Source organism: Onychostoma macrolepis, chromosome 13 (genome assembly GCF_012432095.1).
Source record: "Onychostoma macrolepis isolate SWU-2019 chromosome 13, ASM1243209v1, whole genome shotgun sequence".
NCBI lineage: Eukaryota > Metazoa > Chordata > Actinopteri > Cypriniformes > Cyprinidae > Onychostoma > Onychostoma macrolepis.
The window spans coordinates 8,376,708-8,402,067 of NC_081167.1; the positions used below are offsets into that span (position 1 = coordinate 8,376,708).

At 37.7% G+C, this 25,360-nt stretch overlaps 3 protein-coding genes across 4 annotated transcripts; 2 read left to right on the forward strand and 1 right to left on the reverse strand.

Annotated features, from left to right (window-relative positions):
• Window positions 1–12: 12 nt before the first annotated feature.
• On the reverse strand, window positions 13–6,060 carry galm (galactose mutarotase). Its single transcript, XM_058796254.1, has 7 exons — window positions 5,770–6,060; window positions 4,057–4,211; window positions 2,193–2,399; window positions 1,989–2,070; window positions 1,738–1,888; window positions 1,475–1,649; window positions 13–410 (listed from the first exon to the last, which is right to left on the reverse strand). The coding sequence occupies exons 1-7, from the start codon at window positions 5,948–5,950 to the stop codon at window positions 333–335; spliced, it is 1,029 nt and encodes a 342-aa protein (XP_058652237.1). The 5' UTR covers window positions 5,951–6,060; the 3' UTR covers window positions 13–332.
• Window positions 6,061–7,292: 1,232 nt separating this feature from the next.
• On the forward strand, window positions 7,293–21,888 carry atl2 (atlastin GTPase 2). Of its 2 annotated transcripts, none has more exons than XM_058795566.1 (13): window positions 7,293–7,452; window positions 13,933–14,270; window positions 15,313–15,447; window positions 15,536–15,640; window positions 15,718–15,768; window positions 15,847–15,903; window positions 16,902–16,994; window positions 17,071–17,209; window positions 17,290–17,417; window positions 17,796–17,852; window positions 18,278–18,349; window positions 18,704–19,135; window positions 21,019–21,888. In XM_058795566.1, the coding sequence occupies exons 1-13, from the start codon at window positions 7,380–7,382 to the stop codon at window positions 21,136–21,138; spliced, it is 1,800 nt and encodes a 599-aa protein (XP_058651549.1). In that variant the 5' UTR covers window positions 7,293–7,379; the 3' UTR covers window positions 21,139–21,888. The 2 variants fall into 2 exon arrangements, with proteins under 2 accessions (XP_058651549.1, XP_058651550.1); XM_058795567.1 differs by lacking the exon at window positions 7,293–7,452 and adding an exon at window positions 7,650–7,836.
• Window positions 21,889–22,463: 575 nt separating this feature from the next.
• On the forward strand, window positions 22,464–25,349 carry si:ch211-250c4.5 (coiled-coil domain-containing protein 110). Its single transcript, XM_058795565.1, has 3 exons — window positions 22,464–22,775; window positions 22,863–24,671; window positions 25,210–25,349. The coding sequence occupies exons 2-3, from the start codon at window positions 22,883–22,885 to the stop codon at window positions 25,257–25,259; spliced, it is 1,839 nt and encodes a 612-aa protein (XP_058651548.1). The 5' UTR covers window positions 22,464–22,775; window positions 22,863–22,882; the 3' UTR covers window positions 25,260–25,349.
• The last annotated feature ends 11 nt before the right edge of the window (window positions 25,350–25,360 follow it).

Below are 25,360 nucleotides of genomic sequence, written 5' to 3' on the forward strand. Positions count from 1 at the left end.
GTCTCATTACATGACTGCATTTTTTGGGTAACGCTATTATGGTATTCGCCTAAAAAAAAATATATATTTGGTAATCAAATTACAGTGTTTCTTTGTTTCCATTTAGATGAAATTCAAATTTATAATTACAAGCAAACCTTAATGTTAATTTTAACTTTAAGTAGTAATTGTGTTAGTGTAGAATTTATGGTAGGGGGAATAAATATCCCCTAATAAAACACATGCAAATTATAGAAATACAATACCATGGTCTTAGAAGCAGTACATTGTATTGGTCATTTAACATTATGCTAGAAAAGGTGTAAAAGTAAACTTCGCATGCTGCTGTAATTTCAGAGCACTGAGAATGTGAAGCGAGTTGTGTGTGTGTACGTCTCTCCTGGCCTCAGCAGAGCATCAGGAAAATGAAGCTGAGAAGAGACAGAGATCTCTCATTAATTCAGAAACATTAGCTTTTTTTAATAAAGCAAAAACATCACTTATATAGATAAACAAGTACACAAATGTGACCCTGGACCACAAAACCAGTCTTAAGTCGCTGAGGTATATTTGTAGCAATAGCCCAAAATACACTATGGGTCAAAATTATTGATTTTTCTTTTATGCCAAAAATCATTAGTATATTAAGTAAAGATCATATTCCATGAAGATTATTTGTAAATTTACTACTGTAAATATATCAAAACGTCATTTTTGATTAGTAATATGCATTGCTAAGAATTCATTTGGACAAATTTAAAGGCGATTTTCTCAATATTTCGATTTTTTTTGCACCCTCAGATTCCAGATTTTCAAATAGTTGTATCCTAACAACCCATACATCAATGGAAAGCTTATTTATTCAGCTTTCAGATGATGTATAAATCTCAATTTCGAAAAATTGACACTTAAGACTGGTTTTGTGGTCCAGGGTCACAAATATGGTCTGTATATGTTATATAGTCTAATGTATACTATAGTTCAAAAGTTTGAGGTTTGAACGATTTTTTAATGTTTTTAATTTACGTCTCTTATGCACACCAAGGCTCCATTTATTTAATTGAAAATACAGTAACATTTTGAAATATTATTACGATCCGTTTTCTATTTGAATATATTTTAAAATGTATTTTTTTCATGTGATGTGATGCAAAGAATTTCCAGCAGCATACAGTCTTCAGTGTCACTTCAGAAATCATTCTAATATACTGATTTGCTGCTCAAGAAACATTTCTTATCAATGTAGAAAACAGCTGCGCTGCTTAATATTTCTGTGGGAACCGTTAAACAATTTTCAGGATTTTCCGATTAATAGAAAGTTCGAAAGAACATTTTGCAGCATTATGATTGTCTTTACTGTCAATTTTGATCACTTTAATGCATCCCAACAGAATAGCAGTATTAAAAATAATATCTTGCTGACCTCAAACTTTTGAAGTGTGTACATTTTACAATTTGTTTTGTCTGAATCAAAATGTACTTTTAATTCATTTACCTGGTTAACAGCATCTGGCCAGTTTTGGGTCTCTAAACAGAAGGCACTGTGTTTGGAGTAAGCAGCTCCACCCTTTCCTTTCACTGTCCCATCCAGGAAGTTGGACGTGTAGAACTGAACCCCAGGCTGTGTAGTGCTCACCTCCAGAACACGACCCGTCCCAGGATGCACCACTCTACACAGACCAACACGTGCAGTAATATTAAGGCACATATAGAGTAATCAGGTGGGCTCAATAATCCAATTGATATAACACAGTTTACCGTGCACATTTTTGCTCCAGTGGTGGTTCACCAGGTGAACGCAGGCAAAAGTTATGATCAAAGCCAGGACCAGGCAGCTCTTTCAGTCTAGAGCCCAGGAGGACAGGCTTTCTCAGGTCAAACAGGGTCTTCTCCACAGGTTTCACCTCCCCTGTACATAGTAAAGAAACCACACAAAACTATGCATGACAGTTTCTGGTTATAGATGTTTAAAAGATATAATTCTCTAAAATAATGTGATAAAAAAGTACCTGTGGGGATCATCGTATCATCCACAGGCAGGTACGACTCTGCGGAGATGGTCACCTCATGGTCGTAAATGTCTGGTGTCCCCTGCAGAAAGCGGGATACGAAAAAGCATTTATTAAGAGTAGGAATACACCTGTCGTGTCCACAAAAGACTTTAACCATGCAGTGTATAAGACGAGGTTTATAAACTGTGCTTGTAGCCGTACCTGTCCAGCCAGGTTGAAGTATGAATGGTTGGTGAGGTTGATGGGTGTAGTACGGTCAGTCTGTGCGTGGTACAGCACACTCAGTGTGTTCTTCTCCAGCCTGTAGGTGACAGAAGTGTTTAGGTTCCCAGGATAACCCTCATCACCATCTGGACTGCTGTGACTCAGCTTCACGCCGTTATCTACCGCCTCTGTGGTCCACACGGCCTACAACACACAAACCATGTCTGCTGACTCGCATAACATACAGGTGCTGATCATATAATTAGAATAGCATCAAAAAGTTGATTTCACTAAATTCCATTCAAAAAGTGAAACTTGTATATTATATTCATTCATTACACAAAGACTGATATAATTTCAAATGTTTATTTCTTTTAATTTTGATGATTATAACTGACAACTAAGGAAAATCCAAAATTCAGTATCTCAGAAAAATAGAATATTTACATTTGAGTTTCAATTAATGACCATCCCTACAGTATAAATTCCGGGTATCTCTTGTTCTTTGAAACCACAATAATGGAGAAGACTGCTGACTTGGCAATGATCCAGAAAACGAACATTGACGCCCTCCACAAAGAGGGTAAGTCACAGAGGGTCATTAATGAAGGGTGTGGCTGTTTACACAGTGCTGTATCAAAGCATATTAAATGCAGAGTTGACTGGAAGGAAGAATTTGGGTAGGAAAAGGTGCACAAGCAACAGGGATGACTGCAAGCTTGAGAATACTGTCAAGCAAAGCCGATTCAAACACTTGTGAGAGCTTCACAAGGAGAGAACTGAAGCTGGAGTCAGTGCATCAAGAGTCACCACGCTCAGACGTCTTCAGGAAAAGGGCTACCAAGCCACTCCTGAACCAGAGACAACGTCAGAAGCATCTTAACTGGGCTGTGGAGAAAAAGAACTGGACTGTTGCTCAGTGGTCCAAAGTCCTCTTTTCAGATGAAAGTAAATTTTGCATTTCATTTGGAAATCAGGGTCCCAGAGTCTGAAGGAAGAGAGGAGAGGCACAGAATCCACGTTGCTTGAAGTCCAGTGTAAAGTTTCCACAGTCAGTGATGGTTTGGGCTGCCATGTCATCTGCTGGTGTTGGTCCACTGTGTTTTCTGAGGTCCACAGTCAACGCAGCTGTATACCAGGAAGTTTTAGAGCACTTCATGCTTCCTGCTGCTGACCAACTTTATGGAGATGCAGATTTCATTTTTCAGCAGGACTTGGCACCTGCACACAGTGCCAAAGCAACCAGTATCTGGTTTAAGGACCATGGTATCCCTGTTCTTAATTGGCCAGCAAACTCACCTGACCTTAAAATCTATGGGGTATTGTGAAGAGGAAGATGTGATATGCCAGACCCAACAATGCAGAAGAGCTGAAGGCCACTATCAGAGCAACCTGGGCTCTCATAACACCTGAGCAGTGCCACAGACTGATCGACTCCATGCCACGCCGCATTGCTGCAGTAATTCAGGCAAAAGGAGCCCCAACTAAGTACTGAGTGCTGTACATGCTCATACTTTTCATGTTCATACTTTTCAGTTGGCCAAGATTTCTAAAAATCCTTTCTTTGTATTGGTCTTAAGTAATATTCTAATTTTCTGAGATACTGAATTTGGGATTTTCCTTAGTTGTCAGTTATAATCATCAAAATTAAAAGAAATAAACATTTGAAATATATCAGTCTGTGTGTAATGAATGAATATAATATACAAGTTTCACTTTTTGAATGGAATTAGTGAAATAAATCAACTTTTTGATGATATTCTAATTATATGACCAGCACCTGTATAATGAAGCTTGTTTTGGAGAAAAGGGATAGACTTGGTTTTCATTTCAAATTCATAAATACTGTATGTTCATTTACCTGGTCAAAGCCCTTCAGTCCTCCATGCAGAGCATTGGGTCCATTGTTTATAGCCAGTTTATATTCCTTCTCATCTACCACAAACCGGCCCTTGGCAATGCGGTTTGCAACCCGGCCTACCACAGCTCCAAAGTAGCGAGGGTTTGAGAGATAACCTAGAGTGAAACCAAGGGAATTAAGCATGTTTTTTTTATTCAATATCTCTATAGAGATCATCTGCCCATATAACCATGCCTGATTACAGCAGAGGTTCTCAACCTTTGACCGCAACAATATTCAAAGGCACGACTCTCCTTCTAAATATTAATAAATAAAAATGATGTCTCCTCAAATCCCTTTGAATGAAACAAGTAAATCAATTATTGACATTCAGGAAGCTTTATAATGAAGGTGAGATCTGCAGCTTAGATTGGCATTAAGGAGAATTTCGTGAGAAATGTCTTGACTACATACTGAAATGTTTTACCAACTGGATCAAAAAATTTGAATTAATCTTTTTATTTATTTATCTGAAATGCAAAAACCTTCAATTGTTCCCCTTGTAATCTAATTAAGAATTTTTACATTGCGTTGCCATGGAAATGGTGCTTTAAAATCTTTTAGCAGTCTCCTCCCCCTTAGTGGGTGGAGTCAAGTGTCACATTACAAAATGTATTACGGTCATGTAGAATTTTTATAATCTTGACAAAATACATATCATCGGAAAGGTCTCGGGAGTCTCAGGACTCCATATTTGGTGGTTATTTTGTGATAGACCTAATATTGACAGAAATTTAGACAGTTGTGACAGAAAAATGCATTTAAAAAATCAATAGAGTTTTGATGGCACCCGGTGGCTGTTTGTGGTATGACACCCTAAATAAAATCTCACAGGAACCTCAATTTTTTTTCATATCAACTTCAAATTTGGAACATAACTTATTTAGACATGAGGCTTTAATTTTATACTTGAGAATGAGCAAAAAAAGGTGGCTAACTGCACACTGATCCACTCAAGACTGAAAAAGTCTACAAAAACTTTTTTTTTTTTTTTAAATTTGATTGCATCGTGCAAAAAGTGCAAAGTGCATGAGAGTTAAAAACAAAACTGCTGGTGTCTATTTGTGTCTATTTGTTTTTAACTGTTCAGTCTTGAGTGGATCAGTGTGCGGTTAGCCACCCTTTTTTGCTCATTCTCAAATATATCATTGGCTCTACGCACCTGTAGTACAAGGACCTGCAATACAAGGCCTTTTTTTTCCCTGTTTGGAGCGCTACATTTTTTTCTAGCTTTAATTTTATAGCAATTTTGGATTCAAAAATATTTTGTAAAATATTTATTTTATATCAAATAAAATAAAAAATTGGTACAGTGCATTTTCTTTACAGTAAATTTAAGTTTTATAACGTTCTGATACTTTAATATTTTGAAATGATTCTTCTGCAATAATCTGCAGATTCTCCTCTTTAAAAAAAAACAAACAAAAAACAACCTTACTATTCCAAAGCGTTCATTAATTATAACAATTTAAGTTTGGATAGTGCACTTTCACGTCTGTTTAAAAATGTGGAGCACTTAAGGGGTTAAAGAATCTATTGTTTCCTCTTGTAATTTTTCTGTACTGAGTGGCCACATCTGGCAGGTGCCTCTAATCAACACATCAGTCGCAAACACCTGCCATTCACAATAATTAAACTCTTTCCAACTCTGATTTCACAAGGACTGAAACTTGCCTTCTACATCATCGTATCCTAACACTATATCCGCAGTTTGTCCGCTGTGATCTGGTGTCCTGATGGACTGGATCACGCAGCCCAGGGAGAGGATCTCCACGCTCACAGCGCCGGAGCGCAGGCTCCATCTCTCGGCCGGACCCCGCGCAGAGCCGCGCTCCTCTTTACACACCTCCGTCATTCCCAAACAAGCCTTTCGCTCAGACTGCGTTCACAAGTCCACCATTGAAACCAAAGTTACAACACGGCACGACTACACTTGAGTTAATAAACTACAAAGTACCGCCCACTGTGCAAGTAAATAGAGTTTGTTGGTGTTATACTGCCACCATCTGGATCGGGGGAGTACTGCGCAATTATAAATATGGAAATGTTTGGACATTGGTGCTGCTGCTCTGATTTTGCAATATGCATTTATGAACAATTTTTAAATGCAATGTTAAACGCTGATGTTAAAATGCATTCCACTAACAAATTACTAAAATCTTTAATCAAATTTAGCACATTGCATGTGAACAAAAACAAATATTAAAAACAGATATGGCAAAACATATCTTTTACCCCCAGTATTTTACCCCCCAAAAATGAATTCTACCATAACTTATTTCTTGTCTTGTAGTACTTGTCTAGATCACAACACTGATAGTACAAAATAAAGCAAGCTTTGTGGGATTTGAAGAGGATGTGTAACAGACTTAAGACTGAAGATCTAATAATACAGGCTACTGATCTGTAATAATAAATTATAATAACTACAATACAATAATAACATTTTATTAATGATCACTAATTATTGCAATACGATTTCTATTTAATAAATTTAATCCGTACCACAGTGTTGTTAGTTCATTTCCTCTTGAATTTCTATGCATTCGTCATTTATTTATTTTTCACCAAATAATTATTTTGTGACATTCTGACCTGGAGAGTTATAAAACGGGCAACACATGCAGATGGATTTTAAATGTGTCAGTCTAAAATTAGACCAGTCCTAGATATGCTGTGCCTCTGAGAGTTGCTCCTTTAAATCTTCACACCTCTTTTGTTTTCTGTAGTTTAGTTTCTCAGGGAAAAATTGCATTATGGCATAAATCTGAGATCAAACTCCACAAATTTGTGTAAAACATTAAGACAATTTTCTCCAAAGAGACCCAAAGAGCATTCTGTTCTTCAGTGGAAGAAATCTGCATCTAAATATAGAATATAGTCTTTTAAAAACACAAATTTGGTCAACAGTTAGTTTTTCAGCAGCTTTTCTATTGTAGTAGGCACAGCTGCTGCTGTTTAATATATGATGTAGGCCTACAACATTTATAATCAGATTCTAGTAATGGCTATACTGTATTAGCTACATATTGTGAGTGGCTTGGACTTTCATAACTTGGACTTTTTTTAATGAGTGACATTAAAATAGTGCATTAGTACTTTTTTGTTTTTATGTCAAATTTTCTTGTAAGAGCTGTAGTTCTTTTTTGTTTTGTTACCCACACTGACAAACCGGTCTTTGTTTCCCAAACATCTCTCTCTGAATGACTGCGTCAAGTTGATATGTACAGTATGAGCGAAACTGGGGCTGTGCGACGTCACAGCAAAGTTTGAACAGAACCAAGATGGCGGAAGACAGCGGACCGAGGAATCGGCATTTCTCAGAGAAGAACCGTAAATGCCACAACTTTGCTGAAGGTGACAGCCTCATTTCATATCGTGTATGATCTGAAAGCCGTTCTTTACGATCTCATTGTGTTTTCCGGGTGCCTGTTTGTTAGTTTGCGATCGTCTGTGTTTTAACGACCGGTTAAAAGTTAAAAAACGGGGACTTGAGCTCGTGTTATATCTGGTCACGGTCAAACTCGACCAGGTGTGAATCGGTTCACGGTAGAAAGCGGATCGCCTCGTGCAGTGAGAGCTGAAACGGAGAGTTTGCCAGACATTGAGCGCTTGTTGACGGTAAAAGCCTCGTGAGACGCGCTTCAGAGAGTTGCGAGACCTGTCACTGACACCATAACGGTTTTATGCGTGATATTCACACTCTCAGCGCATGTTTATTGGTAAACGGCAGTGTTCTCGGTGAGTTCTTAAGTTATTTTTATGGTTGCTATTATTAGATGGCTTAATTTGCAACCTTGCAAACTTTGGAGCCAGGCTTTCTTATTTTCTTGCTTTGTCATGGTCGTTCGGTGTGCGTTATGCAGTAAACTCCAATGCATTGGTAGTTTGTGAGTGGAACTGTTTTGGCAAGTTATATTAGCCTAATTTCTGTATGTCACTGAATTCGCCAGCTGCTTTGTGATTGACAAGCTCGTGCGCGCGCGCGGTCAGGTCTTCAAAGATCTCGCGCGCCGCTGGAAACCAATGAAACTTTGGTATCTACATTCACCTCAAATGAGTTGTGCTTCGTGTATGCTCTCTTGAGCTTTAGGGTGGTGGATGTCCTGTATGTCTGTGTGTTTAGTCTCAGAACTTACCAGGGTAATTTGCCATGTAAATTTACTTTTGCTTAGGGCTAGGCTGTTCTGTCCAGTAAATCAACATGTGGTGATGTTGAAGCGCGCAGGGTGATTATATTAAGTTAACTTTTATCTCTGCAATTATATCTGTGAGTTTATGAACAGATAAGATATAAGCAGGTGGTTATTGTGTTAGATGTTAGTGTCTGATTTGTATGTCTTATATATGTGTGTGTATATATATATATATATATATATATATATATATATATATATATAATTACACACACACGTGGTCAGAATTGTTGGTACCCTTGGTAAATATTATCAAAGAAGGCTGTGAAAATAAATGTGCATTGTTAATCCTTTTGATCTTTTTTTTTTTTTTTTAATCACAAAAATCTAAGGTTTCATTGGATAATAAGAATTTAAAATGGGGGAAATATCATTATGAAACAATTGGGCCCACAATTATTGGCACCCCTAGAAATTCTTATGAGTAAAATATATCTGAAATATGTTTACATTCATATTCACAATTTTGAGCACTCCAGGGTGATTATGAACATGAAATTATCCAGCCATGGCTTCCTGTTCCACAGAAATAAAAAATAGGAGGGAAAACAAAGCCCAAATTCCCTTAATTATCCATCACAATGAGAAAAACCAAAGAATATATTTCTGATGTGCAGCAAAAGATAATTGAGCTTCACAAATTAGTGAAGTGGCTTTAAGAAAAGAGCTAGAGCAGTGAAAATTCCCATTTCCACCATCAGGGCAATAATTAAGAATTTCCAATCAACATAAAATGTTACGAAACTGCCTGGAAGAGGACGTGTGTCTATATCGTCCTAATGCACGGTGAGGAGGAGAGTTTGAGTGGCTAAAGACTCTCCAAGGATCAGCTGGAGAATTGCAGAAAAAGGTTGAGTTTCAGGGTCAGAAAACCTTTAAAAATATGATCAAACAGCACCTACATCACCACATGTTGTTTGGGAGGGTTTCAAGAAAAAAAATCAAGAAAAGAAAATGCTTTCCAAAAAACAATCTCCAGCATATTCAGTTGTCAGACACGACTGGAACTTCAAATGGTACTGGCTTCTATGGTCAGATGCAACTAAAAAATGAGCTTTTTAGCAGCAAACACTCAAGATGGGTTTGGTGCACACAGGGATAAAAAGTACCCCATGTGTACAATGAAATATACTGCTGTATTTTTGATGTTGTGGGCCTATATTTCTGGTCCTGGACATCTTGTTTAGACACATGGCATCATGGATTCTATCAAATACCAACAGATAAAAAAATCAATAAGTGACTGACTCTGTTAGAAGTCTTATAATGGGCCATGTTTGGATCTTCTAACTGGACAATAATCCAAAAACAAACCTTAAAAACAACACAAAAATGGGTCACTGAGCACAAAACCAAGCTTCTGCTGGCCATTCCAGTCCTCTGACCTGAACCCTGTAGAAAATGAGTGGTGAACTGAAGAGAAGAAGCAGCAACATGGAGCTGGGAATCTAAAGGGTCTGGAGTGATTCTGGATGAAGGAATGGTCTCTGATCTCTTGTCAGGTGTTCTCTAACCTCATCAGGCATTATAGGAGAACATTTAGAGCTATTAAACTTGCAAATGGAGGTTTCAAAAAGAATTGAATAAAAGGGTGCCATTAATTGTGGCCAATGTGTATTAGAGAAAAACATTTATTTCATAATGATATTTCCCCCCATTTTAAATTCTTATTATCCAATGAAAGGCTAGATTTTTGTGAATTTTTTTAAATAAAAGATCAAAAGGTGATCTCTTTTTATTTTATTTTATATATATATATATATATATATATATATATATATATATATATATATATATATATATATATATATATATATATATATATATATATATATATATATACTGCACAGATGCAACAGTGCTGCAAGATCCAGTAAGAAACGTTTGAATTTGCCACCCAATGAATAAAGCCCGTTCACTCTAGTAGCGACTTTTGTCGCTGCATGTCGCCAGGGGCTGGCGATGAGTTCGCTGGTGGGCGTTCCCACTACTGGTTGCCTTGACAGCAAGTCAGGGTTCTTGCCACTTAGTACAAACATTTTGGAGGCAAAAGACTAAATATAATCTAAATCTAAATTAAATTCGTACATACTAACAAAAATGAATGAGAAACACAGCCTACTTTCTTCTATTGCATATGTTTATCTACAGCTGAGAGGAGAACAATCACATGAGCTCTACTGTCTTCTTTCCTATTGGCTGTCGCTCCCGAAAGTCGTTCTTCATTTGCATAAAGTTGAAGGATTCTGAACTTTGTCGCGTCGCTGGACACGCCCCATCCGGTCGCTGTTGCTGGTGTCACTGGAAATTACCAGCTCTCCATTGAAATGAATGGGAACGTGTCGCTTTGTCGCTGCGTGTCACTTGTAGTGTGAACGGGGCTTATGGTTGCTGCGAGATCTAGTGAGAATCATTCAAATTCTGTACAAAATTCTCTGTTATAAACAGCGCTGACGTACGTCAGAAAACCAGAAGTATTAATGCTAACTATAACCATGGTGTTGTGGTAGAAATAGTCGAATGCATTACATTATTTATTTCAGGGTTTGTACAACCTTTTGAGAGAGAATTTTTTAGAGAGAAAAATTTACTCTATCTCACACCGAACGCGTCATTCTGTAGGTGCTTTCACAGATTGAATGCAGCCATCCAAAACAGTCAATCTAATCGTCATTCAGACAAAACTTTGCTTCAAGAATGAGCCACACTGTTGATGTGATCTAATCACTAGCATACCCTGAGCACATGTGAGTTAACCCATTCCTCTTATCGGCAAGACATATCGGCATAATTTTTCATATCAGGCTGATGCTGATATTTACATTTAAAGCCATTATCGGCTGAATCCGATATCAGTCCGATAATATCGTGCATTCCTACTTTTTTTGTGTATGAAGTAAGAAAAGTCACAAAGTGCCTTGAAAAACACAAACTTTTCTTCAATTTGCGACTAAATCACACATAATCACTGAAGTTGGTCAGTTCCATATAATACTATAAAAAAGAATAATGGTACGTGGAATATATACATTTTCTATATAAAAACAGAATTTGCACATTACTGTTGTCAATAAAAGTACATTTTGTATGCATCCCAACTCAAGTTTAGTACTTTACTGTCAAATCTGTGTAAACTTGAAAGAAACAAGAAATGAGCATGTAATATTATTAGTAACTGTACTTATTAATGCAAAACAATAGTAATTTTATGATTAAATAATCTATATTTTAATACTCCCACACACCACCCCCAGCGCTACCAAATCTGCTCCTGGCGCCACCATCTGTAGAACTTAGTGGCGCTGGTGCCACTGCTCTCAAATGTTAGTCTGGAGCCCTGCATTGTTAAATTTCATTCAAACATTTAGTGTTACATTTAAAAAAAAAAGTGTTGTTGCTAACATTAGTGCTGTGAATAACAGTAATAAACAACAGTATTTTTAACTAAAATAAAAAGATGAATAAATGAAGGGCTTGATTTTTATTCTCGCTGTAGTATTGTTGCTGCCGCTGGCACCATGTCCTGGAGACGCTGTGTTTCGTTGTAAAAGCGAAAGTACTTTGTTTGGGCTTTCAAAAGAGGACACAACTAGAAATCAGTGGTTAAGTTGTATTTACAACACTGCTCTAGAACAGCTCAACCCAAACATTCGAGTGTGTGCAGCGCATTTTACGGAGGACTGTTTCCTGAACCTGGGAAAGTAGCCTACAATGCTGGCTTGCTCAAAGACTGTTTCTATAAAGTGGGGCAATTCCAAATTTGCAAGGACAGTCTGGCGCTTCTGACTCACAGCCTGTAAGTATGTTTTCATATTTAAAGAATTTACCACTGACTATTCAAACGCGAGTTTTGAGCAGTTTAGAGTAGCGCTTGTTGTTTGTCGTTTCTCCGATCACAAATGCAGACATGGCAATGTTTAAAAAGACAGTGTAAGTCATTATAATCAGTAATTATGTCCCCACTGGATGCAACAAATGCCTCGTTTGTAATGGGTTTTATTGTTTTTGCGTCGTCACGCTGGGACACGGCATCACAATACGTTAAGGGGAGTAACATTTCCATCACACGCTTGAGGTATTCGGGCCAATCACAACGCACTGAATAACTGGCCAATCAGAGCATGCCTCGCTTCTCAGAACGACGAGCTTTGTAAAAATCGACGCGTTTCAGAAAGGTGGAGCATAGAGGAGCAACAATAATGTACAGTATGTGGAAAATGTGTTTTTTGAAACTTAAACCTCATGTTATGCATTACACCAAATACACAAAATAATGTTCTTTTTAGCAACATCATATGACCCCTTTAGCTAACAAATGCAGCCATGCTATCCTATATCATTTTATCTCCTGACATAAGGAAGAAGTTAATTTAAAATTATAGTTTACTTATAGTTTAGTATTTTTAGTTGGCTCCTCTTTCTATATTTCACTATTTGAGTTTAACAGCATCACACAAACTCTCGTGAGTCGTATATCATTATGTAGTCAGTCATGCAACTTTTTAATGTATTAATTAAGTGTAATATAAGTCATAATCTGGATTGCATAATCAGATTCCAAAAATTAAGCACTTGTGAATAGATTACTTATTAAAATGCTCATAATCAGTACAGTATATGAGATTAATAATAACGCAGATTACTAAACACTGCTGATGCATAGCTGTGAAATACTGTCTTCATCATATCCAGTGATCTTCACTAATTATTAATATTGGACGTTTGGACAATTTTTTATGAACAGAACCACTTTGGTCCATTTATAGCCTAATTTATATTTAAATTGAATATTCGCCAATTATTTGGTCTGGCCAATATGAGTGTGGCACAGATCTGTATCGGCCTGTACTTGAAGCAGTTTTGAATGGACTGTACCCTCTCCAGTGTGTCCTTGGTGTGTGTTTGCTCACACCGACACTGCTTGACTCTGTTCCAGCGGCTCTGCTCGAATGGCCGTGAGCCTGAGGAGACTAGAGCGAAGGGGAGAGAGGGTGTTTGTTTTGTGTTACATGTGTCTTAACCCGAGGACAAAAATGACCAAATTTAGCCCTGTGGCCGAAGGGATCTAGGCTTATCGCAGCTCATGGATAAAGTGCATGGGGTTAAAACAGAGACCCACACTCCTGGAATAGAAAGTGACCGCAGTAATGAGCTGCTAGTGAAGTGCTGAAAAGCAAAGCTGGAAACGTCACAGAACCCGTGTCTGACCAACAAGGACTTGGTCTCAATATGTAGATTTTTCACATCCATGCTTTTTTTGGCCAGTATTGCCCACAACCCATTGCACAACAAAAGAGGAGATTGTGGCAGCCTTTGCCTTAAATTCATCAGTTTAAAATATCAAAAATAACGGTCACAATGTATGTATTTTTTTTAAATATATACAATTATTTAAATGTACAAATGACCAGTGTTATAATTTATATACTATTATAGTTTTATTTATATTTTGTTTAGCTTTTATTTTTATATTTTCAGTTTTTTAGTATTAGTTTTGGTTCAGTTTGATTTATTTCAGTTAATAACTTAAACTTTCAAATTTCTATTTTATTTTATTGTTGCTTTATTTCAGTTAACAAAATCTTTTAAATATTTTTGCTTGATGATAATAACTTCAAAGTACCCTGTTTTTGCCCTTCAGATATGACCGGTGTGGAAGATGTTCCATTGTGCCGCCCCGTTGAGGCATTGAGCTCACTGGAGGGGTTCAGCTCTGATACTAATGGAGTGGCACCGTGTGCTGTAGTGGAAGAGCTTGAGCCGGAGGAGGATCCAGTTCCTGAGGGGGCTCGACCCATCCAAATTGTGATCGCGAATGAGGATGATCATAAGTTTGAGTTGGATGCCGCTGCGTTGGAAAAAATCCTGATGCAGGAACATGTGAAGGATCTCAATGTGGTTGTGGTGTCTGTGGCCGGTGCCTTCCGCAAGGGGAAGTCCTTCCTGCTGGACTTCATGCTGCGTTACATGCATAATCAGGTTAGAGCGAATCCCCTTCTAGTGACGTAAATGTATGAGCGGATGGGAAATGGACATAATTTAAGATTTTAGATTTAAATGTGTTTATTTGTAAATGAGAAATTGTATGTTTTTAATATGATGTCACTGGTCACATTTTCTTTTTTTTTCTCCAAATTTTATCTTATTTTAATTCACTTTAGTCATATTTCAAAAGCTTAATTTTATTATTTACTTCCTGTTGGGGTTCTAAATATTTTTCAAGGGTCCTCAAAACGTTGCTTCAAGAATTGATGAGAAAATTGTGATCTTTCTTAACTGAGTAAATTCATTGTTCAGTCATTAATGTAGATCCTAATTAGATAGTATAAAGTATTTCTATCCACACTTAAAGTTTCTATTTTTCACATTTCATGTTGCTTTTAGTAAGCAAATGGTCAAATATTTTCCCCCAATGTACAGGGAAAACGCATAATGCAGACAGTTTTTTTACAGTGAAACAAGAACATTATTATTAATATTTGGTCACAAAATTGTTATCAGTAGTCAACATTTCAAGTGGATCAAAAAAGCTAATCAAAGATGTCCTGTGACAAGAACGCATTTTGGTTTTAGGACAACTTTGATGAGAGGTTTTGATCCACTTCAGATGTTGACTAGTGCATACGCCATCATTTTTTAAAATTCTTTTTAATTAAAATTCTTTAATTTTCTAAATTTTTGTATATTTTTTTTCTGTTTATAACAGCTATAAACACTATAACAATATACAAAATAACACGGCTAAATTGGGAGAAAAAGAATGTATTGGCCCTTTTTGGTGAGGACAGTAAAATTACACGTCAACCACCCATATGCATTCAATAATGTGAGGCATGAGATCTGAATTCTCATTCCTGAGAACAAGTTCCTGATGACTCCTGTCATTGACTTGTCTTAACTTGTGGGCCGCGTCCCGCATGTATAAAACCAGCTAGGTCACATGGATGTGACTATGCATGCTTCATTAAGTACATTTCAGAACATTCACATGAACAGTGTTTTTGTTTCTGTGTCTTTGTAGTCATCTGAGTCATGGATGGGAGGAGACGATGAGCCGTTGACTGGTTTCTCCTGGAGGGGAGGCTGTGAGAGAGAGACCACGGGAATCCAGGCCTGGAGTGAGGTGTTTGTTGTGGAAAAGGAAGACGGAACTAAGGTGGATGGGCGTTTACATGAAGATATGTATTATGTCACTGTCAAGATATTTTGGCTGTGTGATAAGACTAATCTCTGTGTGTCTGAAGGTGGCTGTTCTGTTGGTGGACACTCAGGGAGCCTTTGACAGTCAGTCCACCATCAAAGACTGTGCCACAGTCTTTGCTCTGAGCACTATGACCAGCTCTGTGCAGGTGTGTTGAAGCACATTAGTGATGCTCAGGATAATCATATTATCATATTCGGTAACCTAACAATCTTGTTTTTTTAGGTTTATAATCTTACTCAAAATATCCAAGAAGATGATTTGCAGCATCTCCAGGTAGCAGCTTTCTTTGTTGGTGTACACTGTTAGGGTTAATAGTGTGTGTGGGATAGTAACCTCATGTGTCTTTTATAGCTATTCACAGAATATGGTCGACTTGCAATGGAGGAGATCTATGAGAAACCATTTCAGGTAGAAAAGCTGATCATTTTCACACCGAGTACACGACATAACACGTATGCCCCAGATATAAAAAAAAAATAAAATTCAGACACTGATATGCATCATATTTAATGTATATATTATGCATGTGTGTGTATATATGTACACTACTGCTCAAAAGTTTGGGAGCAGATTATTTGGAAAGGTTTTATTCAGCAAGAACACATTAAAGGTGCAGTAGGAGATCTTGGAAAATGCTAACTTTAGCCTGATAGCATTGAAAGCAAATGTCCCACCCTCCCTGCAATCGCTGTCTAAAGCCACGTCCCCTGAACGCATATACGCTCATTACTACAATTCCAGTCCTCGCACCCCCCCCCACCCCCCACATTTCATATTTCATATGTATCTATTACATTTCGTATCTATTATCACGTGCGATGTTTGTTCTATTCAACGGTGCCCTGCGAAGTGGACATGTGAAGAGACTTTCAACCAGAATAACAAAAAATGTTTCTGAAGACAATCACTTGTTGCACTTTTAAATTGGTCAAAAGGGACAGTAAAGACATTTATAATGTTACAAAATATGTCTATTCCCAGTAAATGCTGTTCTTTTGAGTTTTTTATTCTTCAAATAATTCTGGGGAAAGATTTTTTTCTACATATAATAAGCAGCACAACTGTTTTCTACATTGATAATAATAAGAAATGTTTCTTGAGCATCAAATCAGAAATTAATTTTGAAGCATCATGTGACACTAAGGACTGGAGTAATGATGCTGAAAATTCAGCTTTGCCATCATAGAAATAAATTACATTTTATTCCAATAGTTGTTGTTGTTGTTGATGAAATAAATGCAGCCTTGGTGTGCATAGGAGACTTTTTTTTTTTATCTGAATAAATTGGGCATCCGAACAATTGTCACATCATCAGGTTATTATCATCAGTATGTTTTTTTTTTTTTTTTTTTTAATTTTGTAGGAATTGGCCTTTAGCTTCACTCTTCTTCTATACTGTCTTCTAGAAATTATTGTTTCTGATCAGAGACTGGTGTTACCCGTACGAGCATGACTATGGGCTCAAAGGAGGGAATCGCTTCTTGGAACGGAGACTACAAGTGAGATGAAGCACACAACATATAAACATCTGCATGCTGAATGGAGTGTGAGTAGTGTTTTATTTCTTCTCTGTAGGTGAAGCAGAATCAACATGAAGAGCTGCAGAACGTTAGGAAGCATATTCACAGCTGTTTCTCCAGCATAGGCTGCTTTCTGCTGCCACATCCAGGTCTGAAGGTGGCCATTAACCCTCTCTTTGATGGCAGACTGAGAGGTCGGTACGGATTTTCTCTTAGACACAGACATGTACACACACGTTTGAACTCTAGGCTCATCATGACCTTTTTTGTGCAGACATTGATGATGAATTCAAGAGGGAGCTGCAGAATCTAGTGCCTTTACTGCTGGCACCAGAGAACCTGGTAGAGAAAGAGATCGGCGGAGCTAAAGTCACGTGCAGAGACCTGCTGGAGTACTTCAAGGTCAGATTTGATTAGTTGAGCTGCAGTAACAGCTGTAACACAAATCAGATCAGGTGTTAATTGTGTCAGGATTGAAACTGAAGAGGCTATATTCAAGTGTTCCTGTAGAGTTAGTGCAGCAAATGATGCAAGTCTTTATTGCTACTAGAGCAATAAACGTCTTTGTTCATCAAGTCAATTATTAATCACACTAAACGATTATTACGGTAAGAAATATAGTGCATTTGCCTGACAGTTGTCTGTTTACAGTTGTCAAGCAACATTAATGTAGAACAGAGTTTTATAGTGTCATTGAACAGGCTTCATCCAATCAGATTGTATTTCCAGAACATTTTCTGCTTTATTGAATATCCAAATGTTTATGTTCCCTGTTTGTAGGCGTATATTAAAATCTATCAAGGGGAGGAGCTTCCACATCCTAAATCCATGTTGCAGGTGTGTTGCTCTCAATCTTTAATGTCACCGACGGTGCCATTCAAAAAGCTTTGATCAGAAATGCAGTGAAAACAGCAATATTGTGAAACATTTAAAATAACTATAATAAAATGTTTTCTATTTGAGTATATTTTAAATTGTACTTTAATCCTGTGATGCAACATCATTACTCCAGTCATCAGTGTCACACGATCCTTCAGAAAATCGAATATACTGATTTGCTGCTCAAGAAACATTTACTATTATTATCAGTGATGAAAGCAGTTATGCAGCTTAATGTGTTTTGGAAACTTTTGGTTAATTTAATGTGTCCTTTCTGAATGTGTTAATGGTTTTCAGAAGAAAAAAAAAACTTACTGAACACAAACTTTTGTACAGTAGTCTATATGAAAGTGTTAAATGCCCACTGTGCCTCTTTTACTCAGGCAACTGCTGAAGCGAACAACCTGACAGCTGTCGCTGGAGCGAAAGACACTTATAACAGAACCATGGAGCAGGTAGAGTTACTTTGAGCTGCTAATTTTGCATCTGTTTCACAGAAACATGCATGTAGACAAATTGAAAGTGGTGTGAGCAAATCGCATCCTGCATATCAAGGTTCTTTAATTTCTAAATGGATCATGGATGGAGAGGGACCTCAATTCTCTTTAAATATAGCGGGAGCGTGACGTGAGATGAGCTAGCCTATATAACTGAAAATAACTTGAGGCCATTGCACTAAAATAGTAGGTTTGGCCTAGATAACTCAAAATACAGAGATGCCTCTTATGGTTTAATCATTTCTACAATACTTGCCTCTGGTGATTAGGAAATGATTTTGAGCTTATGTTTTTGTTGTGTGTATGTCACAGGTATGTGGAGGTGACAAACCATACATTGCCCCTGTTGACCTTCAGCGCTATCACGAAGAGTTTAAGAAAACTTCCGTGCAACAGTTTTGTGTGGTGAAGAAAATGGGCGGCGTGGAGTTCAGTCAGCGCTACCGACAGCAGTTAGAGACTGAGCTGGATGAAGTGTACACGAATTTCGTGAAACACAATGAAAGCAAGAACATTTTCTATGCAGCGAGAACTCCGGCCACCCTGTTTGCCGTCATGTTTGTTGCCTATATGGTCTCCACACTAACAGGTTTCATTGGCCTGTCGGTAATCGCCGCTCTAGCCAGTCTGGTGATGGGGGTGTCGCTACTGTCATTGTGTGCCTGGTCGTATGTCAGATACTCAGGAGAGTATCGTGAAGTGGGTGTGGCGATAGACCTCATAGCAGAGGCACTGTGGGAACAGGTGAGTTATGCTTCCTGGATGGCTGGGCCTAGTCTGCAATATTGTTGTTTCAGTTGCTTTCCTGTCATCATTTGCGTTCATCCCATCCATCCTATAAACCTTTCACTTCTAGTCCTGTCATAACCCACTTTTCTAAAGCTGAGGAAGTAATTTGACTCCCTGTTGATAGCAGTTGTAAAGAGGGCAGCATTGTCCTGGGCCCTGAGACAATGGGGACCCTTGAAACTCCTCTATAGTATAACTTACTCATGGAGTCAAGGAGAGCGAGAGCCCACCCAAAAATATTTTTGTCCCAGGACCTGTGCAATTTAGAATAAACCTTGATTCTAATGCCAGGTTTTATTCTTGTGCCTTAATGGGAGTGACAAGATTTAGCTTAATTATTATTGAATTGAACATTATTCTCAACTGAGGTGCTTTACTGAGACTGCATTAGTCTTGGTGTTAGACCATAATAGTATATAGAGATTTATTTCTTATTTAACACTTTGTATTACTATTGCTCTTATTTGTGGTTAAAGCATTAGTTCACCCACAAAAGAAAAGTGTAATTTACTCATTTACCCTCATGTCATTTCAAACCCACAAGATCCTCGAATAAGAAATTAGAGAAGTTTTTAATGAAACCTGAAAGATTTCTGTTCCTGCCATTGGAAGTAGGGCTGGGAAAATAAATTGATGCATTGCGAATCGAGGAATGCATCATGATTCACTCTCTCAAATCGATTCTGAGCTTAGTTTCTAACAGCAGATGACACTGCATGCTTTAGCAACAGCCGTACTCTGCTTGCTTCCAATTCCTTACACATACTTGAACCTAATATAATCATTCATAAAGTTCGAAAAGGTTGAAACGAATTCAAATGTTCACAGTGGGATGTTTACACGTGAGCCGAGGTGCAAGTAGCCTTTCTAGTTAAAAACTAGATTTGAGTGTCATCTGCTGTTAACAATAAAATTCAGAATTGAGTCTAGAGAAAATCTCCGAATCAATCCACGAAACACAATGCATCGATTTATCATCGCAGCCCTAATTGGAAGTGCATTTTACCAAAACTTTAATGCTTCAGAAAGTTCATAAAGACATTGTAAATCAAGCTGTTTAATTCAAGTCATCTGAGGAAACACAACATGCTTTAAAATAAATGATGAAAATATAATTTTCAAATACAGCAAGATAAACTTTGATTAAACCACTCTATTCTTTTATGATGTTATGGCATTTTGGAAGTGTCAAATATTTGGTGGATTAGAAAACTAGGAGGGATAGAAAACTGTCAGGTTTAATTTAAAATATCTTCATTTGTGTTTTAAAGATACACTATTGTCTTATGGTTTTGGAACAGCATAAAGGTTAGTAAATGATGACAGAATTAAAATTTTTGGGTGAACTATTGCTTTAAGGATTTGAACAAATGCCTGACCTTAAGTCCAGGGTTCTCATCCTCATGGAAAATCTGGAAATGTCAAGGAATTTATTTGTCCCAGACCTGAAAAAAATATAAAGAAGTTAATACAATCAAGTCATGGGCATGTTCTAAAAATACATGTTCATTTATTATTTTATCAGTTAGACATTGCGCTTTGTGAGTGCAATTTTTATACAATTGTTAAAAATCCTTATACAGGAAGGAAAAGACGTGGACATTTCAAAACTTTGTGTGTTTGAGGTGAAGTTACTTCAAGCAACCAGGCATAGATGGAGGTTAAAAGAGGTGTAAAAGGTTCCAGTCCATTTATGGGAAAGCCATATCCAGGGTTTTGACTCATGTGACCTGTAAACAGCCACTCAGAACACACTAGCAAGCACTTGGCAACAGGCTAAAAACTGTTCGAGCACAATTAAAGTTATTGTTGTTTTTTCCCCCTTTTGTTGATTCTAGGTGCTGAAGCCACTCACCGAGCAATACATGGAAGAAAATGTCCGACAAACTGTTGTGAACTCTATAAGAGCCTCACTGACAGATCAGGTGACACAAGCTACAAAGTTGAAGACCAACTGACAGTTTGCTGTGCCTTATCTGCCCTGTGTTTGAACAATCACTGCTTTTATGTTGTGTAGTTTCTGTATGTTTGGTCATGTAGACTCTAACCAAAGTTTACAGCATACTTTACCCTGACCAATATACACACCGACATGCTGACTGACACTGTAACAGCAAAGGACATCAGTACAAATGCTTATAAATTCAGGTTTAATCATCAGGTATACGTGCGGCTTTGGATTTCTCTTGGTTTGAGGGATTATTCAGGGAAGCACTACAAATGTTTTACAATCTGAAAGTGAATTTCAACAGTAGATGTTTAATCCCTTATATGCTTAACGGTTGAATTACTGCTCCCAGTGGATTATCCGTAGCATTTTCCATTTTGCCTTCTAGCGCAGTTACTCCGTGTGAAAATATAATAGCATTTTGCTGGATTTCTTGAGGTATTTTTAGAGCCTATAAGGAATGCTGAAGTTGTAAATCCATCCAAGACACCCCTCTATTGGGCCTCTTTCTGTACAGTGTTTGTTTTAGACTGTATCATAGCCTCATGCATGTAAATGAGTGTACAAATATCAGCTGTAGATCACAAGAGATGAGTATGAATGTGACGCTGTATTTGCCTTTTGTTGTACTTCAGAGCACTTTTCATTGTGCGCATTCATTCTGACACAAGGGAGTGCTCACGAGAAGACTTGATTTGTCAGTCTTTTAAGGTTATGCCATGTAATTTATTTTTTAAACAATTAAAATATTTAAAATTTGTGTTTCTGACTCCTTGAGGATCATTTAGGAAGCTATTGCTTTAAAAAAAAAAAAAAACACTTTACAAAAATTAACATTGTTAACATACAGAAGCATACTGTATTCAAGTTCAAATGAATTTGAATGAACCTAGATTACTTTATTTTTTTCAATTGCACAAGTTTATACCCTGAGTACAACAGTCTATGTGAGCTAAACTTTGGCACAAATTATTTTCTCCTTCAGAAACAACTACCATTAAAACTCAATGTACCTACAGGCCAATTTGCTATGCAATATTTCTACAGTAATATGTTGGCCAAGCTGAAAGTTGGTAAGGAAAACGGAAGAGGTTTGAAAAAGTGACCTACAGTAAGTAGCCTATCCAGAAATAAGTATTAGCGACTGTAAAAAAAAAAAAAAAAAAGGTAAATAAAAAATAATGCATTAACTAATGTAACATTTTCCCTTATTGTAAAGTATGTTAAATGTAAAGCTCGAGTAATTGCATAAATCTACAAAATTTATGAAATTTTGATATATATATATATATATATATATATATGTATTTGCTTTGTTTTGTTTAAAAATTAGATGCTTCCTCAATTTTAAGTTTCCCAATCTTACTGCTGGCCAAGTTTGAGATTCTTTCTCTTTTGAGGCCCTTGAGCCTCAGTCACACCAGGGTAATAATAGCTGCTTTTGTTCTGGCGACGCTAACGTTACAGTCATTCAAGCGGAACCGGTTCGGTTCAAACCCATTTTTATAACGTCTTTTTCCTGGTGCTTAGCGTTGCCAGCATTGGTCCTGTTACTATGGCGACAGACATTTTAAAACGTTCTGAACAATGGGGATTGAGTGGCACAGTAGGCTTCTGTTGCAGTCCGTTTGGATGCTGGGAAGTAAGGTAAGGGCTCATTTCAACATCTATGGTGTTTATTAGAAGTAAATCTCCAACACCATTGCCTAAATGACTTGCCTGGATTTCTTACAGTTCAAACAAACTCGACTCACATGGACCTGGACGTTAAACAGACTAGAAGATGTATGCACAAGTGTAAACTTGATAGCATTCAAGACATGCAGCAGGACTGTGACAGACCAGTTCCTGATAAGTTGGGCAGCCGTCAGCCAGAAGCCATCAGCAGTGAAATGCAATCAAACGACAAAGAGATGCTTTTTAGTCGGTGGAAGAAAGGAAAAGCGCTCCCTGCTAAATCCCAGCATGCTGCAGTGGATACGCTTGAAAACAGGTTCTTGAAAGTGCAACAGAGTTTACTGCGAAATGCAAATGAAAATGTCAGACAAGATTTTAATGAGCAGACAATGGAATCCCTGCAAAGAATTCTAGCAGGAGCAGATCTGCTGAAAAAAGAAGAGGCTACGATGAGTATCCTCGGGTCAAAATATGATTTCCACGTGGATCATAACTCTAAAGCCTTACACCTGCCCTTCGGATACTTAATTAGTTCTAATTCAACAAGATCTGTTGAATGTTCCTCAAACCCATCGAAAGCAGTATTGAAGGAAATATCAAAAGGCCGAGAAAGAAGCAGAGCTGACAGAAGTTCATCTTTGAAGAGCAAGCATCTCGACTTCTTTGAAGTCGTGAAGGAACAACTGCAGCAGAAGGACTTGGAGAATCAACATCTTGTCCATTTGTTGTTGGTCAAGCGACAAGAACTGAAAGATATGAAAGAGACGTCAAAGCAAAAAGAGAAGGAAACCCAACTCGTTGCTGAAAAGCTGAAGTGTGAGGAACAGAAAAATACCGAAATCACCACCAGGTTTGAGCAAACCTCTGAAGATTTGAAGAAGGAACTCGCCGAAGCCAAAAGTAACAACAAAACGTCTATGAAGCAGCTTAAAGCACTGATGGAGAAATACGAGCGCCTAAAAACTCGTGCTAACACCATGAAGGACCAACTCAACGTGGAGCTCAATGAGAAAAAGAGCTGTCAAAAATCATTGAGGAAGCTCCAGCAGATGTCTCAAGAGCTTCTAACCAAGCAGAAACTTCTGGAGGAGCAAAGAGATGTAGCAGATCGAGATCTTGCTTTATGCAAAGAGACGCTTCAGATGATGGACGCCGAACACAAGAAGAACACCAGCATTCATCAGAGACTTGAGGAGGAGATATCAGCCACGAGATGTGAATCTGCAAACCTCAGAGAACATTTACGTAAAGCTCAGGAGAAGAACAAGGAGCTCATTCAGTCAACTCGCTCTAAAGAGTCTGGCAATGAGAAGAACGTTAAGGAATTTCAGAAGGTGATTGAAAAACTGAACGCGGAGTTGGAAAATTGCAAAACGGAAAGAGACAAAGCACTTCAACAGGTGGAGGCTGTGAAATATGAATCAAAACTGATTCACAACAAGCAGAGAGTGGAGATACTTCAGCTGCAGGAGCAGCAGAAAGCCTGTCTGCAGCAGTCCGATGGTTTGAGAAGAGAGTGCGAGACTTTGATGGAGATGGTCAGTAAACTCAAGAGAGACAAGCAAGTCTTGACAGAGAAGCTGGAGAGCGTTCATAAAGAAAAGATGGCGTCGGAGATGGCAAGCACGAAGGAGGGAGCACGACTCAAAGAGGCCATTCGACTGCTGGAGCGAGAGAGAGAGGTGCTGTTAGCGGAGATGGAGGACTTGCGAAAGGATTACTTTGGCCTCAGTGACAAGATCACGCAGAAAATGGGCCACATGGATGCAGCCGATCCTCCAATGACCATCACTGACATCACTACAAAACATCAAAGAAATGCTCAGAAGTTCTCACACGCCGATGATGGAATGATTCCTGATGATGGTATGAGATCTGATTCCTAAAAACGACTACTAGTGAAATTCGACTACTGTTTTGCATTTCACAGACAAGGCTTAAGCCTAGTCCCAGACTAAAATGCATGTCTGGGCTGTTTCAGATGAAAGAAACTTGCACTGACTGATCTTAAAATATGTTCGTACTATTGATTTGTCTCGAGATGCACACAGTAATGTTTTTTTTCCTAAGGCATGTTTATAAAAGATATTTCAATGTCCTAAATGAAGTAACCTAATCCTGGCTTAATTTAAGACTTGTCTGTGAAACTAGGATTTTGTTTTAATGCCTAATTTATTAAAATTATATTATAAAGGAGTGAAGTTGAGATGAAAAATTAATGCATTTCTAAACATTTTGGTATTTTAATTACAGCAGCACTCAAGCTGCATGAACTCTGACTTTCTCAGTCACAAAAATTATTTTATTAGTCAACTAGAAATAGTGCAGAATCTCAACTTGTTTGTTTCAAAAAACATTTTTAAATTATAATATTTAGAATATAATCATGATTTCTTCCCTACAGTGATTCAGGACATAAGAAGAAAACTAGAAGAGGAGAACAAGCAAAAATGAACTGAACTGTTAGTTTCTACTACCCTAGCTGTTGTGTGCATGTGCACACTTTCTTCTGTAACAATGTAACATTTCTTTGAAATGCAAAATTATAGCCCATA